The 20,087-nt window shown below is 45.9% G+C and overlaps 1 protein-coding gene across 1 annotated transcript in view; it reads right to left on the bottom strand.

Moving 5' to 3' along the window:
* The window catches only part of SOHLH2 (spermatogenesis and oogenesis specific basic helix-loop-helix 2), a 71,574-nt gene extending 65,125 nt beyond the window's left edge, over window positions 1-6,449 (bottom strand). Inside the window, exon 1 of the mRNA XM_049853280.1 lies at window positions 6,324-6,449. Coding sequence (XP_049709237.1) covers window positions 6,324-6,377 — 54 coding nt within the window. The 5' untranslated portion in view covers window positions 6,378-6,449. The remainder of the gene's footprint in view (window positions 1-6,323) is intronic.
* Between the last annotated feature and the right edge of the window lie 13,638 nt (window positions 6,450-20,087).

Below are 20,087 nucleotides of genomic sequence, written 5' to 3' on the forward strand. Positions count from 1 at the left end.
AACAAAAGAGAACCTACAGAAAATGCCAAAGAACAGAGGTGCTTGAACTAATAGAAACATCCAGTAGACAGTGAAAATACCAGGCCATAGATGGCAACCAACAATGACAGACAGGTCCACGTGAGAAAATGGATTGGGGAGTTGACCAGGCAGTCAAGCCAAAAAAAAGTAGGTGAAGGAATTGGAAATACTTGTAGGAGTAATAAGGCAGTTTGCCAAAGACTTAACTCTACCGAGCAGGATGTGCTGTAGGAAGACCTCTTCAGCCTGGTTTCCCAAGGTTGCTGGAAAGAACCAGCAGCAAGAAACCAGGCAAGTGTTTAAAGTAAGCAAAGCTTCTACATTTGTATCTGCACACCTTCTAATTTTCCTCTCTCTTAAAAAAGCTAAAGTCTTTCTTTACCATCTTTCTGCCCCAATTCAATCCCCTCCCTAGAAGCACCCAATAAATGAAAAAAACAAATTCCTTACCGTAGAAACAATTCCGACTCATAGCAACCGTAGAAAATCAAACCAAACCCATTGCCGTCCAGTCAATTCCAATTCATAGTGACCCTATGGGACAGAGCTGACCTGTCCCATAAGGTTTCTAAGGAGTGGCTGGAGGGTTTGAACTGCAAACCTTTTGGTTTGCAGCTGTAGTTCTTAACCACTGAGTCACCAGGGCTCCAGCTACCCTATTCAAAAAAAAAAAAACGCAAACCCGTTGCCATCAAATCGATTCAGACTCATAGTGACCCTATAGGACAGAGTAGAACTTCCCCATAGGGTTTCCAAGGAGTGGCTGGTGGATTCAAATATTGCCCACCTTCTGGTTAGGAGCCAAACTCTTAACCACTGCACAACCAGGGTCCCAGGGCTCCTACAGAGGTCTGGAAATTACTCAGGAGCCTTGCTCCACATAGTTTGTTTTCTTTAGAGAACAGTTCTTGGGTTTTACCCTGGGATTAAAATTCAAAGCCCTGCTGCTCCTGCCCAGAGAGTCCTGGAGAAAGGGACTGTGAGCCCACTGCCCAGCTGCTCTGCAGACAGTTTCCTCATTACCTGGGTGATCACCTTCAGGCCCACTATGATCCATGCACCTCTTAACAGCAAGCCTGGAATTGTTGAATTGTTCTACCTCTGCACTTATTTTCCTGTATTTAAGAAGGAGCCCTGGTGGTGCAACGGTTAAGCCCCCAGCTGCTAACCTCAAGGTTGGAGGTTCAAACTCACCAACTGCCATGTGGGAGAAAGATGTGGCAGCTTGCCCTGGTAAAGATTATAGCCCTGGAAACCCTATTTGACTCGATTCTGTCCTATATGGTTGTTATGAGTCAGAATCAACGTGACGGCAATGAGTTTTGATTGTTTTGTGTTGGGGGGGTATTTCTTTTAAGCTGTGGTGGTCTACTTTTGTTTTGGTGGCAATTTGATCCCATCTGCTTTCTAAGCTTTAAGTTTTTCTGTGAATTATTTTTTTTTAATATTCACAGAGAAGCTGACTTGTTCAAATCAAGCTCTCACTGAACACCAGGCATTGGGTGCTTATGACTCCTTGACTCTGAACTTGGAGTGACCGCTCCCCAGCCCCTTATTCTTCCAAACACATACTCACCAAAAACAGGGTCAGTGTTTGCAAGGACCTGCTGCTGTGGAACCTGGGGAGGCCTGGGAGGTTGACAGGGGTGCTCCAGTCACAGAGAGCCAATCCCACCACATGCCCACCCTACTTTAAACAGGATAAAAATTCAGACTTCTCTGCATAGGCCGCACAGCCTGTCAGCCTTATTTCCTTCTAAGGAGCCCTGGTGGCACAAATGTTAAAGCACTCGGATGCTGACCCAAAGGCTGGCAGTTCACACCCACCTGGCAGTACTATGAAAAAAGGACTGGCAGTCTGCTTCTGTAAAAACTACAGCCGAGAAAATTTTATACGGCAATTCTACTCCGTCACGTGGGGCTGCTGTGGGTTGGAATCAACTCAACGGCACATACTTCCTTTCACTTCACTGAAATACCCTACATTCTACGAAGTTTGTGTAACATTTTCAAATTAGATTTGAAACTTGGAATTTCTAGAGAACTCAGTGCCCCTTCTAATGCGTTTCCTTTCAATATACAAAGATTTTTAATCTCCACTAGCAACATGTGACTCTCAGCCACCTGAATCCTCTTAGGTGCAGACTGCTGTTGAATCTCCACTGCAGCTCGATCTTTTCTATACCAATACACTCCCTTGTATTCTATACCAGGACACTCGCTCGTGTCCTGCACCAGGACGCTCCCTCGTGTCCTGCACCAGGACGCTCCCTCGTGTCCTGCACCAGGACGCTCGCTCGTGTCCTGCACCAGGACGCTCCCTCGTGTCCTGCACCAGGACGCTCCCTCGTGTCCTGCACCAGGACGCTCCCTCGTGTCCTGCACCAGGACGCTCCCTCGTGTCCTGCACCAGGACGCTCGCTCGTGTCCTGCACCAGGACGCTCCCTCGTGTCCTGCACCAGGACGCTCCCTCGTGTCCTGCACCAGGACGCTCGCTCGTGTCCTGCACCAGGACGCTCCCTCGTGTCCTGCACCAGGACGCTCGCTCGTGTCCTGCACCAGGACGCTCGCTCGTGTCCTGCACCAGGACGCTCGCTCGTGTCCTGCACCAGGACGCTCCCTCGTGTCCTGCACCAGGACGCTCCCTCGTGTCCTGCACCAGGATGCTCCCTCGTGTCCTGCACCAGTACGCTCCCTCGTGTCCTGCACCAGTACGCTCCCTCGTATTCTACACCAGTATGCTCCAGTACGCTCCCTTGTATTCCACACCAGTACACGCCCTCGTGTTCCACACCAGTACACGCCCTCGTGTTCCACACCAGTACACGCCCTCGTGTTCCACACCAGTACACGCCCTCGTGTTCCACACCAGTACACGCCCTCGTGTTCCACACCAGTACACTCCCTCGTGTTCCACACCAGTACACTCCCTCGTGTTCCACACCAGTACACTCCCTCGTGTTCCACACCAGTACACTCCCTCGTGTTCCACACCAGTACACTCCCTCGTGTTCCACACCAGTACACTCCCTCGTGTTCCACACCAGTACACTCCCTCGTGTTCCACACCAGTACACTCCCTCGTGTTCCACACCAGTACACTCCCTCGTGTTCCACACCAGTACACTCCCTTGTGTTCTACACCAGTACACTCCCTTGTGTTCTACACCAGTACACTCCCTTGTATTCTACACCAGTATATTCCCTTGTATTCTACACCAGTACACTCCCTTGTATTCTACACCAGTATATTCCCTTGTATTCTATATATCCCACATGAACCAAGAGCCAAGCACTGTAACAATTACTAACAAATGGTCATCACAGCAGCAATTACATTTTTGCCTTTGAATCAGCCCGGTTAATTAAAACCACCTCTGAGTGTCCAAAGGAACCCGTCTGCTACCAAAAGGTAAGGAGTCCGGTGGCTCAGTGATTAAGCACTCGGCTGCTAACCGTAAGGTTGACAGTCTGAATCGACCCAGCAGCTCTGGGAGAGAAAGACCTGGCGATCCTCTTCCGTACAGCCTAAGAAACCGTGTGGGGCAGTCTACTCTGTCCCAGGGGGTTGCTATGAGTCTGAATTGACTCCGCGGCACCCAGCAAGAACATACTGGGCATGTTAACAAACAAACAAACTAGAACAGTGCCCCTAGCCCACTACCCAGGCCTAACTCGGGTTATCTGAATAGCTTACGATCAACTTAAACCTGTTTATTCAGTTAAAAAGATCTTGTTGATGGTTTAATGTGGACACAGGTGGTGAGAAGGGTTCACTGAGGAGAGTAACAAGAGGAAGAAACGTTTCTATTGCGTTTGGCTTTGGAAAGCGCCTTTTAATACAGCTAATATTTTGACCCAATGAGCAACATCATGCTAAACACAAAAGACTGAACTTGTCAAGGATTTCATTTTACACCAATCCATGATAAATGCCCATGGAAGCAGCAATCGAGAAATCAAAAGACAGACTGCATTGGGCAAATCTGCTGCAAAACACCTCTTTAAAGTATTGAAAAGCAAAGACGTCACCTTGAAGACTAGGGTACGCCTGGCCCAAGCCATAGTGTTTTCAATCACCTCATAGCATTCGAAAGCTGGACAATGAATAAGGAAGACCAAAGAAGAATTGACACCTTTGAATTGTGGTGCTGGTGAAAATACTGAATATACCACAGACTACCGGGAGAATGAACAAATCTGTCTTGGAGGAAGTACAACCATCCTCCTTAGAAGCAACAATGGACATGCTGTCAGGAGGGATCAGTCCCTGGAGAATATCATGCTTGATAAAGTAGAGGGTCATCGAAAAGAGAAGAAGACCCTCAACGACACGGACTGACACAATGGGCTGCAACAATGGGCTCAAGCATAGCAACAACTGTGAGGATGGCACAGGACGGGACAGTGTTCTGTTCTGTTGTGCACGGGGTCGCTGTGAGTCGCAATCGGCTCCAAGGCACCTAACAACAATAACACTTTCACCTGCGGGCACTACACTTTGAACTGATGCATATTCATTTGACAGAAATTTTTTTCCTATTTGAATTGCTTGCTACAATTTTTTTTTTAAAAAAAAAGCAATATATATTCACTGGAAAAGATTAGAAAACACAAAAAATCGAAAGAGAAAATAAAAAGCATCCTTAATTCCGCGACTCAAGGATAACCACTTTTAACACCACGGCTTACACACTTCAAATGTGGGCAGTTTCAGAAGGCAACATCACCCTCATCAACGCTACTTACGCTCTCTGACGTCTGTAATCAGAGCAGCACGCGGGGCCCTCTGGTCTCTGTGATTCTTCAAACACCGGATTCTCATTTGCAATCTGGGGAAGGCTAAACCCTTAATTAGGAACAGCAGGTGCTGAGGTCCTTGCGGCAATCACTCGGTGTTCAGTGCGTTACTTAAGTCACTCTTATCAGCAGGAGCAGAGCTGAGGATCAACGACAGCTGCGTGGCTGATGCTCAGAGGGCAATCACTGGCCCCCCATTTCCCCTGGAGTCAGGGGATTTAAACAGCTCTAGCCGGCTGGAGAAACTGAACAAGCTGCGCCCCCCACCCCATGCAAATAAAAGGTCCGTGTGGGGCTTCAGACTTTCTTATGGGTGAAACCAAACCAAATCCGTGTCTTCCAGTCGAAGCCAACTCACAGCGACCCTGCAGGACAGGGCAGAACCGCCCCAGAGGATTTCCAAGGCTGTCATCTATGGAAGCAGACTGCCAGGTCCTGCTCTCCGGAGTGGCTGGTGGGTTCCAACAGCCCACCTTCCTGTTAACAGCGAGTGCTTAACCGCTGCACCACCAGGGCTAGGAAACCACAATTACGTACATACGCCTAGATAATAAGATATTGTATTCCAAATTCCACTTTGTGCAGCTTTGCCTAATCCTGCACAATGATTTTTTTTCCTTTTTGTTTTAATAAGTTCCTTCATTTTTAAAAGAAAGAAGAAAACCTGTTAAACTGGTCCACTTCAGAATAGCGTTACGTTTCAGAAAGGTGTTCCTGGTTCAGAGTTGAGTTTTAGCCGCAGAACATTCTAGGGGGTAACGATAATACTTCAGCGCACAAAAGGTTTCCCTATTGTCTATCGAGATTAGTGGAATTCTCAATTAAAAAAAAAAAGCCACCACCAGCTTGCGTTCCTCTCTGGAAAGGTGAGGTTCTGTTTGCGGTTTCTTCCTGGTGGGGTCACCTGCGTTCTCCTCTAAGCCCCGAGGGTGACGGGTCTGGCCAGGCGGGTGCCCTCTGTGTTCAGCCCTTCCCAGCGGCCGGGGGCTCTGGGTGGAGGGTCTGGGGGCGGGTGACGAGCGCCATTGGTGTGGCTGGGCCCCCGCACATAAACGGGGGTGTCAGCTTGAGGAAGGCGGGGCCGGGACACTTGGGGACGCCATGCTAGGAACCGAAAAAGCCAAGTGTTGCAGAGAGGAAAGCAGAAGATAGGCTTTTCTGTATCAAAACTGAAACAGTCGTCGTTCACCCTCCGTCGGGTCAACAGCCCCGAACACCTACTACACCTTATTCCTGGAAAAACACAAACGGTCTATTCAAACAAACAAACGAACAAAAGTTTGAAAACCGGCAGGCATCAGGAGCTGGAGGGTTTTCTTTGTAAACCCCTCAGCCCACTCTCTCGGGCCTCCTCTCCAAGGGCCGTCCAGCCCGTTTCCAGCCTCCGGCGGGGGAAGGGCCCTGGGTGGGGCCCCAAAGCCGGGGCGTCCCGGCGGCACCCACAGGCCGGCGGGCGGGTCTCCCCCTCCAGGCCCGGTCCCTCCCGGCCGCCCCCTGGTACCTGGGCGGACGTCGACGTCGGGCCGGGGTCCTGGCCGCGGAGCGAGGCCGCCATGGTCCGCGCGCCCGTGCGCAATGGCCGCACCTGCGCGCCTGCAGCCTTAAAGCGGCCCCGCCGGCTGGGGACCCCAGCGGGGCGCAGACGGACTCTGCGCCTTCCGGGGGGCGCCCTGCCCGCCCCAACCTACGCCACCCCGCCCCGCGCCACGCCAGGCCACCCCGCGCCACGCCACGCCACGCCACCCCGCGCCACGCCAGGCCACCCCGCGCCACGCCACCCCACCCCACCCCACCCACGCCACCCCGCGCCACGCCAGGCCACCCCGCGCCACCCCACCCCACCCCGCGCCACGCCACCCCGCCCCCGCCCCACCCTACGCCACCCCACCCCACCCCACCCACGCCACCCCGCGCCACGCCACCCCGCCCCCGCCCCACCCTACACCACCCCACCCCACGCCACGCCACCCCACGCCACGCCACGCCAGGCCACCCCGCACCACCCCACCCCACCCCACCCCACCCCACGCCACAACCCTCCTCCGGGGCTGCAGGGCCAGGCCGGGTCCCACCTCCCACCGGCTGCCGTGGCCCTCTGCAAACCCTAGGGCTCCGTGCAGCAGTCTTACAAGTTTGGATATTAGGAATTGGCCAACACTGGTGGGTTTTTCTCTTCTCTAGACAACCAGACAGTTAGGGGAGAGGGACTCAAGTGCCGCCACGCGGTGTTTTCTTCTCAAGCCACTAAGAAAATTACATTTTTACTGGCACTTCATTTTGTCCCCACTTGACAAATAGTGGAAACACTGGTGGATTGGTGGTTAAGTGCTACGACTGCTAACCAAAAGCTTGGCAGTTCAGATCCACCAGGTGCTCCTTGGAAAGTCTGTGGGGCAGTTCTACTCTGCTCTGTAGGGTCGCTGTGAGTCGGAATGGACTAGGCCGCAAGGGGTTTGGTTTCAGTGACAAATAGTGCCCGTATTTCCCCAACTGGGAAAAGCGAGGCAATAGGAAGTGGTCCGGTGGCTGCGACCTTTGTTAGCCATTTGACAGCGATCAAGGGCCAGGCCTGCAAAGGAACCGTCCGCCTGTCGTGTTGGCTACACAGTGTGACTTTTCCATTGCTGGGAGTGTGGGGAGGAGCCCGGTGTTGAGACCTGTAAGGCCTCAGCTGCTAACCCAGAGGTTGGTGGTCGTCATGCACCCAGCGGCCCTGCAGAAGAAAGACCGTGATCTCCTCAGTAGATTACAGTCTGGGAAACCCTACGGGGCAGCTGTGCTCTGTCACGTGGGGTCGCTGAGTTGGAACCGACTCCTCGGTGCACAACCACAAGAGCAGGGTGGCAGTGGGGAGTGGTAGCTAAGTTTGTCACTTTGGGTTTACCTGGACCCTTGCTCTCACTTGAACATAGAATGCAGAAGCACTCTAGTTGAGCCAACGCTCAGGTGGTCTCTGGGAAAGACCCCCGTTTCCTGAGCAGGTCGGTACCGTCCTGTGTCGTGGTTGCTAGGTGCTGTCCAGTCGATTTCGACTCCTAGCGACCCTGTGTACAACTGAAGGAAACGTTGCCTGGTCCTGCCCATTCCAGTGGCGTCAGGGGGTGGGGGGTGGGGGGGGGGGTGCGGACTATTCCCAGTGAAGCTGTCACAGGGGATGGTACCAAAATGACTGTCTCTGAAATTTTTGTGCAGATCAGCGGCAATTTATTATGTTTGTAAAAAATCCCTGAGTTAGCTGTAACGACAACACTTCTAAGCCCAGCTTACATGTATCAATATACCTATGAGGCTAAAACTCTGTGCCGATTTACTTTTCGAACCTTTTAATGTGCTCTGGTCAGAGCTGGCATTACTCAGTTACAGTGATGTTTCAGGTCATACGGTTTTTCTGCATGCACTACACGCACGTGCTGGTGTTTTCCTTGCCCCTGGCTTTATAGTTGCTGATTTTGTCAAATTTTCTGGTGTTTTAGCTACCATATTGTGGTAATTAGTATTTGTGAACCCGTATCAATAACTTTTTTGAGAATAAAGTAGTAATTACAGGAAAAGGAGTGATATGCAGGGGTTATGACGTACAAGTAACATGAGTACATAAAAGATTACTAAGGGTTCTGTATGGCCTGGTACTGGAGAAGGTCCATGGGGAGGGTGACGCCATGAGTTACCACACTGGTAACACCAGCCAGTGACACCACTGCGCCATCCTCACAGTCGTTGCTGTTTGAGCCCGTTGTTGCAGCCACTGTGTCAATCCCTCTTGTTGAGGGTCTCCCTCTTTTTCCATGGCCCTCTGCTTTACCGAGCATGATGTCCTCCAGGGACTGGTCCCTCCTGGTCACATGGCCACAGTACGGGAGACGATGTCTCACCATCTTCCCTTCTGTTCCAGGGGCCTGATTACACCATGACAGCATGCAGAAGTACTGCTGGGTTTGCTGTGATTGTGGTGGGAGAAAAAGTGCAAATAAATTTCCAAAGGGATCATTCTCCATTATTTTATTCAGAAAATGTACACATTTTAATAAATTTGCATTTCAGCTTTTTATTGTTTCTCTAATTAGTCAGGAAGGGAGATTATCTAGATATGTGTCTGTAAGGTAGTTAGTTTGTGTACTAATACAGGACAAAGGTCAAGCTGTGCCCAGACACTGGGGTGGATGTGAACTGAGCAGCTCTGACCGCTTCCCTCTCTGTGGGGACCAGGAGTGCTGCTTTGTCCCAGAGGTCTAGATTAGCAAGTCTGATGCTGATAATGACAGAGGCGTTGTTGAAACTCACACAGACTCAGTGCTGTTAAACGTAAGCAGACAATACCCCTAAGATTATGTGAGCAGAAATAATCACTCCTGTGTTGAGAGGAAGGAAAGAAAGAAAAGATACCTTCTATATCTAGAATCCAAGATTTCAAGCTTCATAAGAATCAACTTAGGTATTTTAATAGTTCCCAATACCCTACAAGAAAGAGGAAAGCTTACTTTGTAAATGAGTAGGCCATAAATGAGTAGGCCCATAAAGTCGATTCAACCCACAAGGACCCTATGTGACAGAGTTGAACTGCCCCATAGGGTTTTCTAGGCTGTCATCTTTATGGGAGCAGATCGCCAGGTCTTTCTCCCATGGAGGCACTGGGTGGGTTTGAACTGCCAACCTTTCAGTTAGCAGCCAAGCACTTAACCACTTTGCCTCCAGAGCTCCTTAAACAAGACAGCGTTTACTAATCAATCGGAAATTCTTAGCTGGCTGCGATTTTCGCTGCGCAGGGGCCACTCGTCAGGAGACACTTCTGGTTATCACCAGTGGGAGATGCATCTGGTGGGTACAGGCTGGGGATGCCGCTGAATATTCTGCAATGCTGAACACCTTGGGTGCCCCCTGACTCCCCCAGAAACCGAGGTGCTTGGCATGACCAAGATGGCTAACCCAAGATCTAAAATAACTCCATTTTGAATTAAACTGCAACGTGGCCTAAAAATCTCTGCTTCTGCTACTCTAGAAAGACAATTTGGCTTTGTAAAAGTTTAACTGCTTGTAACACAGAAAGAGCAAGGGTTGAGGACTGAGATTATAGTTTGAGTAAGGTTGATCCAGGAAGAGTGGCTTGGTCAACACGATCCAGGATGTCAGGAAACAGAGTTGATGTTCGGAAGGGTTATAGTTTAGGACCCCCTTGGGGTCCCCCCTCGTCCTGCGAGCACGTAGCCCTTTGTCTACTCCACCTGATAGAAACCTCTCTTCTTGCAGTCAGGAACACTACTGTACCCTGCCTGGGGTGCGCTGGTGTGTCCCCATTTGTGAGCCTTACTCTTCAATAAAACTTACTGCTTTCACGTCTAACAGAGTGTAAGACTGGTGCTTCGCTACGCCGGCTGTCTTTGATAAGGCAGAAGACAAAGATGAGCGTGGCATAGATTAGAGAGTGCGCAAGCAGGAACAACGGAACATAGAGAAAGCCTAAAGACAGTCTAGGAATGTCGGGCATCAAAGGGTTGAAGAGGCCGTCTGCTTCTACACCGAAGCCAAACCCACTGCCGTCAAGTCAGTTCTGACTCAGTGACCCTGTAGGACAGAGTAAACCCGGCCCATAGCGTTTCCAAGGCTGATATCTTTGAGGATAAAGACCTCAACATCTTTCTCCCACAGAACAAATGGTGGGTTCGAACCACCAACCATCCGGTTAGCACCCAAGTGCCTTAACTGCTTGACCACAAGGGTTCCCTCATCTATTTCTAAAAATCGAGTTAAGACTGAGTAGTGTTTGAGCAACAAGGGATCACAAAGACTCAGTATTGTGGCAGAGATCAGATTAGGGGTGTTAACTTCATACCCTGATTCATTATTTCAAATAGTGGCAAAGGAGCTGCTGTTAAGTGGAGAGGTACAAACAAACAAAGCAGGCTCTGGAATTATTATTATTATTATTATTTTATGAAGGTACCTACTAGTTTTGATGAAATTGGGTTATTTCAAACTCCAGACCGAAAAGCCTTTGTTTGAACTATAAACCCACCTTTGGGCACCCAAGTTGGTTCAACTAGAAAATAAACTATACTTCCCAAAGAAGGCCATAATCCCAAATGACCACTTCACCTGTGAGCAAGGAGACCTACAAGGAAGAAACCCCTAGAGAGTGGAGCGAAAGGCCACTAACAAAAAAGACTGGGAACTTTCCTCCCAGAAAGCGGAATCTGAGCCACCTGGAGGAACTTACCCCCTTCCCAAGGAGGAGGGCCTTCACCATTGTTGTTCTCCACGGATCAGCGGCAGGAGTGGCTCCAAGGGGCACAGGTCAGATTCCGAAAAAAGAGGCAAAGAAAGCCAGATTGATCAGATGTAGCTCTATCAGGAAACTTAGATACAGTGGCCAGCACAGCTCTCTCACGTGTCAACATCACGCAGATACTTCCCGAGTCCTGTGCGGGTAGGACCCGACAACCACATTGCCCAATGGGATTCCATAAATGCTGTGGGCAGTGATGCCATGTACTCTCCCTTTGCTGAGTGGGAATTACTGCAGCTACCCTGTCGCATGGTTGTATGGGCCCAGATTTAAGGCACTTGTATCAAGGCTTAAGAGAGCGGTGTCTCAGAAAAACATTGATGGAAAAGCGAGGAGACTGCTTAGCCAGAAAAAAGAAAATCATTCTAGTTATGTTCAGCAGACTGGAAAATGCAGTGCAATAGAATTAATTTAAAAACATCCACTGATATTCTAGAACCTGGCTCTGTGATGCAGGCAGGCCAGGGGCCATCACTATAAATGAATAGCTCAATTTATCTCTATGTAGTTTCAAGGGAAGATATCATTATCTACTGAAAAACTACCCAAATACCTGAAAGGCTTACTAAAAAATATTGTTCGATACTACGTTTGTAAGCACAGGCTAACTGCTTCAAAGAGTAAACCCCAAATCTCAGCAGGTTAACTAACATGTACAAGCACCCACGTGAAAGGAATAGCTATGCTATACGCAGTAACCCAGGGACCCAAGTTGTTCCATCTTCCAGCTTTGCCATCGCCTCGGGCCTTGGGAGTCTGTTTCTACACCGTGAACACTCACCCATCTAACAAGACAAGAAAAGAGCACTGCGAGGACCACCTGGGAGGGTATCCTGGGCCAGCCCTAAAAATATAACATGTTACTTCTGCCTGCATTATACTGGCCTGAAGTCAGTCACAGGGCCACACCTAGGTGTACACAGTGTTTCAAACCTATATATCACTAAATAAGTAGCACACACACTAACCCAAACCCAAACCCATTGCCATTGAGTTGATGGTGACCCTAAAGGACAGAGTAGAAATGCCCCATAGGTTTTCAAGGCTGTAAATCTTTATGAAAGCGGACTGCCACATCTTTCTACCACACAGCGGCTAGTGGATTCGAACCCAAGACCTTTCGGTTACCAGCCGAGAGCTTGAACCACTGCACCACCAGGGCTCCTTAGTATACACACTATGTAAGGTAAAATGTTTCATACATGAGAAATATAATCTAGTTCTGTGTCCAATAGAAAATGAAACAGTGTGGTGAGCACACAGCAGTCCCTGCCACAGTCCATCAGTTTCATCAGCTAATAGCCTCTGGCTCCTTTCTTCCCGGAATCCACTCATCCCATCATCAAAAAAGACAACACGAAGCCACATACCACCACTGCACCCATATTGAATTTTAGTAATTAAGACAAGACAAATATATTTAGGTGACAACATAAAGAAGATGTCACATATTCAAAGAAAAGTGTGATTTTTAGATTGAAAATGGTTTTCTTTGGTTTTTGTTTTGTTTTTGTTTTTTGTTGTTGTTGCTTTAAGCGAATGGATCCTTAACTTCTGGCCTTGGTGGAGCACCAGGGGAGATTTGCCTTCTTGATGTGAACGAACAGAAAACTGGAAAAAAATACATGAAACAATTGTTTCCAGACACTGAGCAACATGCATCATATGTCTGTGATTCCTGAGAAAGGACACAAATTAAGTGAGCTCTACCATCACCGCTAGGACCCCAGGTGGTGCAACAACTAAACGCTCTGCTACCAACCAAAAGTTGACAGTCCAAACCCAGCCAGTGGCTCCGTAGGAGAAAGAGCTGGTGATCCGCTCCTGTAAAGATTACAGCCCGGGAAACCATGCGGGGCAGTTCTTCTCTGTCATGTGGAGCCACAGTGAGTTGGAATCGACTTGACAGCACCCAACACCACCACTACCATCACCCCAGATTTCAGCTGGTAGTGCGTTCTGGAGACACCTTCCAGACCTCAGAGGAGGGAGAGGGGCTGTGAATCCAGTATGGCCATTTGACCAAGCTGAGGAGACAGACACCGGGGTCCGGGGAGGCTGAGGTGGCTGAGAAAGGAGCTACACGGAAACAGAACTCCAGAAATCTCCGTAGGGATTCCCTAGAGTTTTTGCTGAATGTCAAGACACACCAGCTTAGGGTAACACTCTACAAGGTCAGGTGGGCACCCTGGGAACACTGACCAATGGGTCCCACAGTCACATGCGGCCGGTCAGCACGCCAGGGCAGAGTGTCCTCAATGACTGCTCACAGGGTTCAGTAGAGACCCCACAGCAGCCACACCTTAGTATTGGGGCTGAACCATGTCCAGAGTAAGGGTTACTGTAGACTGGCCCTGACAAAGCCTTGTAAAGGTGAAGCTGAGCCACAAGTAACTGCCTTTAAGAACAAACAACAAAATCCAGACCCAACAATGTAAAACCTCCAAACTCCAGCTTCTAATCAAACACTGATATGAGAAGCAGCATAAAATGTGATCCAAAACCAGAAGAAAAAATAGTCACTAAAAACAGACAGAGATGTGAAGGAATTAGCCAATGAGGATGTTAAAACAGCCGTTATGAATATGTTTCAATATTTAAAGGAATAAACACAATGAGAAGAGATATGGAAGATATAAAAAAGGAAGAATCAAGTGGACCTTCTAGAGATGAAAACTACAGTATTTGAAATGAAAAATTCACTAGATGAGATTAACAACAGATTATATACTGCAGAAGATCAGTGAATGTGAGGACTTATTAATAACTACAGCCAAAATAAATCAAAGAAGTAAAAGGCTCTAAAAAAATGAACAGAGAATCAGTAACTCATGGAAAAATATCAAGTTGTCTGTCTCAGTTTGTAATTAAAGTCACAGAAGGAGAGAGTAAGGGACAGAAAAAGATTTGGGAGAAAAAAGGCCCAAAATTTTCCAAATATAGTGAAAACTCACACCCACAGAAGCTCAGGGAAAACAGAGCAGAATAAACATAAATAAAACCATGCTGAGGCTCATTATAATCAATTCCTGAAAGCCAATTATGGGAAGAAAATCTTAAAAGTAGCCAGTAACAAAAGCCACACGATGTAAAAGGAACAAAGAAAAGAAAATCACAGAGTTCTCATCAGAAAATATGCAAGCTGTTACAGATTGAACTGTGCCCCCCAAAATATATGTTGCAAATTCTCCTATACCCAAACGGCTATAATCTCATTTGGGAATAGGGTTTTCTTCGTTATGTTAATCAGGCACCATTAGTGTAGGGTCTTGAGTCAATCTCTCTGGAGATATAAAAGGAGCAGAATAAGCAAGCAGAGATGGAGGAAGACAGAGGCCAGGCCACATGAAGATCTCCAAGGAGACAAAGACTAGAAGCTGAAAAGAGAGAAGTCCTTCCTTCCTCCAGAGCTGACAGAGAAAGAGAGCCTTCTCCCTGGAGCCGGTTCCCTGAATTTGGACTTTTAGCCTCCCAAGCTGTGAGAGAATAAGTTTCTGTTTGTTAAAGCCATCCACTTGTGGTATTTCTGTCATAGCAGCACCAGATGACTAAGACACAAGTCAGAAGACAGTGGAGTTGAATCTTCAATGTGCTGGAAGAATAAAATTGTCAACCTAGGGTGTTCCCTTGTAGTCCAAAAGCATTCCTTCTCTCTCTCCTTCCAAATGATGGGCCATCAAATCATACATGCCAGCAAAAATTACCCAGAAATGATGGTGAAATAAAGGCTTTTTCAGACAAACACAAGAGAAAATTCATGCCAGCAAACCTGAACTTCCAGAAATGTTAGAGGAAGTCCCTCCAGTGGGAGGAGAATATGCCAAAGAAAGTTTGGCTTTACACAAAGGAATAACTAGTGCCAGGAATGGTAAATATGTGCGTAAATATAAACTTTAAATGCATGGATTTCATTAGACTAGTGGAGTCAGAGCTGATCAAAAAGTGAGGGCAGTACCTCACGGTGGAACAGAGCCCGGAAGACACGGAAAGACCAGCACTGCATGATCTCAGCGAAATGAAACAAGCAATTATACAGAAACCATAAGTAATCAGTGGTTTCCAGGGGAGAAGGAAGGAAAACAAGGAGTTTTTGCTTTGGGTGCACTGAAGACATGTTAATTGGTGGCAGGGTAATTTGAAAAAAAAAAGCAAAAATGGCTGTAGAACTTGACGAATGTGATCAATGCCACCGAAGTGTACCTGTAGAAACCAGTGAACTAGCGTATGTGTTATGTGTATGCCTCAATAATAAAAATTAAATAGTTTATCTTACTGAAATAAGTAGCTGTAACATAGACACAGAAAAGGCTACTAAAAAGAAAATTGTGTTATTGTTGAGCTTATGTTGCAACAGTAATCCTTAATCCAAAATAAAAAATTCTCGTCTGGTAGAATATGAACATCATTTAGTACTAAAATTGATATAAGTAACTCTGAGTGATGAAAAACTAGAAATAAAGTCTGAAACAAAAACCATATCTCTCCATAAATTAAAAATTATGCAGTTCCAGATAAAGTCAAAAGGTGCTTTATAAACATCTCCTCAAAATTATCAAGCAACAGATAGATGGACTTAAAGAAGCCAAAGGAAGCTATTTGGAATTAGCTTCTAACTATCCCCTCATTATTCTTCTGGCTCGGAGAGCTTCTGGAAGTTTCTTAGCTGGAAAATCCCACTCAAAAATATGCTCTTAACAATGGCACTAGCAACACATTTTATTTTTTAAGATCACATTTTCTGAGAAGATCAAATAATACTTAATTTAAATTTACCTGAAAATTCATATTACATTTTTAATGTATTCTTAAAATTTGTTTTGGATAACGTCTTTATTGAGATATAATGCATGTAATATACAATTGACTGACTAAAAGTGTACAGTTCAATGGGTTTTAGAACACTCACGAAACTCTACAACCAGACGGTCTGCAGCTATTACCAATCAATTTGAGAATATTTTCATCACTCCAAGAGGAAACCCTGTACCAGTCAGCAGTCCCTCCTCATTCCCCTCCAGCCCTAGCAGTGACAAACCTACTTCCCGTCTCTATGGATTTGCCTATTCTGGACATTTGATATAAACGGAGTCATACAATACGTGGTCTTTTGGGCCTTCTTTCACTTAGCATAATGTTCTCAAAGTTTACACATGTGGGAGCATGTATCAGTACTTCATTTCTTTTTCGTGGCTGGGTAATATTCCAGTGTATGTATATACCACATTTCAGTTCTCCATTTATCAGTTGGTGGACATGTGCCTTGTTTTCACCTTTAGGCTATTCTGAAAAACACTAGTATAAACATTCGTGCACAAGCTTTTGTGTGGGCATGTTTTCATTTCTCTTGGGTATATACCCAGGAGTGGAACTGCTGCTCCATACGGTAACTCTGTGTTTATTTAACCGTTTGAAGAGCTGCCAGGCTATTTCCCAAAGTGACTGCACCATTTTCACACGCCCACCAGCAGTGCGTGAGGGTTCCAGTTTCTCTAAATCCTGTGAACACTTGTTATTATCGACTTTTTATTACAGCAGCATTTTTATAAATAGGTACACTTGATATTTTGTAATACATTTAGACATTTTAAATTTTGAAATATATTAAATATTGTTTTACTGATTTTTGTTTTATGAATTCTAAATTTTTCAAAAAATAAATACTGATATCAATATGTATCTCAGCATTAAACAAAATAAAGACCCAAAGTGGTCATTTTTCCTCTGGTTACTGCAGTAATAATTGCATTTTCTTATAATACCTTACATGACGGATTACCCTCAGAGTTTAGAATAAGGAGAATTTTCTCTGTCCTTGTGTATTTCCTTCTTCAAAAAAAAAAAAAAAACAGAACCCTGTAACTCATTCCTTCTTTGCACTGGCCACTGGAAAGCTCTAAGCTGGTGCTTTCTTACTTGGGAATTCTTGTAAGATTGTTTAGCTTTACATTTCTTACTTGACTGTTCACCTTTTACCTTGTGGGTGTTGTTGTTATACCTCTCTATTTGTTAAAAGCTAACTCACATCCCTTTCAGAGGCAAGGGGGATATTAAGAAGTAAATAAACATATATGGAGTAAGGGTCCTTCACGTGCACAGCAATCCAAAGGCAATAGTTAGGGTAAACATTCCCAACTCTATAAATGAGGAAATGGTGGCAATGAAAAGTGATTTGCCCCAAGTCACAAGCTTGTAAGTGGCAAACTGATATTAGCACACAGATCTTAGAGCACTCCACTGTAGTTCTGCATACCGTTCTGGTAACATCCTATCACTCTGCTTGAGACAGCACTTTTCTGACATCAGGGGAGCTTATCCCAAAGTAGCTCCTGAGGATCCCTCACTCCAGTATGACAAGGGTCCGAGCGATCAGAGCTTCAGCTAGTACACCACCCCAGTGACAGGGTGAGTTCAAACCTCATCAGTTAATGATCAGAGCTTCAGCTAGGACGGGGTGACTTCACACCTCGTCAGTTAGTGATCAGAGCTTCAGCTAGTACACCACCCCACTGATGGGATGACTTCAAACTTTGTCAGTTAGTGGCCTGAGCTTCAGCTAGTACACCACCCCAGTGACGGGTTGATTTCAGACTTTGTCAGTTCAATACCCACAACAGCTTAGCTCCGTCTGAGAGAAACAAACATGTTTTATTTTTCAGTAATTCTGTGATTAACATTATTACTAATTTACATATTATTACTAATATGTAAATGATCAATTTTCTGCTCATGCTAAGAAAGATGGTACAGAACATAAAAAAAATTAATATTTGATTATGTGGGTCATGGTACCTGATGTCTACCCATAGTCGATTGAATTGAGGGAAAATACTTTTAAATAGTTCCAATGTAGAATACTTTAGAGGAGTTACTTTATTTATTTTGAATTAATTTTTATTGTGCTTTAAGTGAAAGTTTATAAATAAAAATTTACATATACCTTGCTATACACTCCTGATTGCTCTCTCCCTAATGAGATAGCACAGTCTTTCCCTCCACTCTCTCTCCTCATGTCCATTTGGGCAGCTCCTGGCCCGCTCTGTCCTCTCATCTCCCCTCCAGACAGGAGATGCCAACACAGTCTCATGTGTCTACTTGATTGAAGGAAGCTCATTCTTCACCGGTATTTTCTATCCCATAGTCCAATCCAAACCCTGTCTGAAGAGTTGGCTTTGGGAATGGTTCCTGCCTTGGGCTAACAGAAGGTCTGGGGACCATGGCCTCCGGGGTCCTTCTATCCCCAGTCTGACCATTAAGTCTGGTCTTTTGACGAGAATTTGGGGTCTGCATCCCACTGCTCTCCTGCTCCCTCGGGGGCTCTTTGTTGTGTTCCCTGTCAGGGCAGTCATCGGTTGTGGCTCGGCACCATCTAGCTCTTCTGGTCTCAGGCTGATGTAGTCTCTGGTTTATGTGGTCCTTTCTGTCTCTTAGGCTCATAATTACCTTGTGTCTTTGGTGTTCTTCATTCTTCCTTGCTCCAGGTAGGTTGAGACCAACTGATGGATCTTAAATGGCTGCTTGCTAGCATTTAAGACCCCAGACACCACTCTCCAAAGTGGGATACAGAATGTTTTCTTAATAGATTTTATTATGCTAATTGGCTTGGATGTTCCTTGAAACCATGGTCCACAAACCCCTGCCCCTGCTACTCTGGCCTATGAAGTGTTCAGTTTATTCAGGAAACTTCTTTGCTTTTGGTTTAGTCCAGTTGTGTTGACCACTCCTATATTGTGTGTTGTCTCTCCCCTCACATAAAATAAAACTTATCTACTATCTAATTAGTGAAAACCCCTTTCCCTCCCTCCCTCGCTTGCTCCCTCTTCTTGTAACCATCAAAGAATATTTTCTTCTTTGTTTAAACTATTTCTCCAGTTCTTATAGTAGTGGTCTTATACAGTATTTGTCCTCTTGCAACTGACTAATTTTACTCAGCATAATGTCTTCCAGATTTCAGTGAGTTACTTTATATTTCTCTGCATTACATTTTAAAGTCACATGAAAGAACTGCTTATTTGGCTCTATGAAATTTATGCATTCTTCCTTAAAGAAAGTGATCATCTACACAAGTAGTTGCAGAAATACATTTCGTATTCATTACTGGTTGTACTGAACAGAGTTCAAGTTTTAGTACCAGATGTACACTGAGAACACTACTGGCTGGAAACCGTACTTAACTGAGGGTGATTTATGGAAACTGAAACTCCAAGAGTAACTCCACTTTTCAAGCTGGGCGAATAATTACATATATGTTTCAGATCTACATGATATTTTTAAAAACAGTCGAAACATGATTAGGAGAATTCAATAAATTCTACAAATACCTTAGAGGAACCCTTCTTCTAGACCCATCCTACCACCACTTGTAAGTATTTTGAACACTCGCAAAGCTTGGGCTGAAGAACTAGGCCATCAGTATGAGTTCAAAAACAGGACAAAATGCCTTAAACCATCATAAGCTAAATGGCAGGATCCTATAATTGAGTAACTCTTGAATTTCTAGAATGATAAGACACCTCAGAAGCTGAATAGTTTGCCTCGGCATCTTACAAGCATGGAGTGAGGTAAGGGCACCTGGCCAGGATCTCAGAGGCTCACGGCAGAGTGGACAGTACCTGAGATGATTCCCGATTCAAAGCTGTTCGGCTATACTATGATATTTCAAGTCTAAATGTTTAAAATGCTTTTGATTTGCAGCTTTGTTTAAACTTGAATTTAAGAACCAAACATAGTAGAGCCTAAATTAGCAAAATAATTTGATGGCCTCATATTTTTAGCTAATGGCCAACTAGAAACCAGATATAAAGCAGTGCGACTATCAGAGCAGATCATGGGTAGGTGTGGGTATACATATATGGGTGTATTATCAAAGGCAAACGAGCTGAGGTCAACCTTCAGCTTTCTTAGTATATCTTAACAGTCACAAACACTGCTAGGTATCTTAGAGTTGTGAGAAAATTGCTTTCATGCAAAGAAAGGAATGAACTTCTG

The sequence above is a fragment of the Elephas maximus genome, chromosome 14 (assembly GCF_024166365.1).
Source record: "Elephas maximus indicus isolate mEleMax1 chromosome 14, mEleMax1 primary haplotype, whole genome shotgun sequence".
Classification (NCBI taxonomy): Eukaryota; Metazoa; Chordata; class Mammalia; order Proboscidea; family Elephantidae; genus Elephas; species Elephas maximus.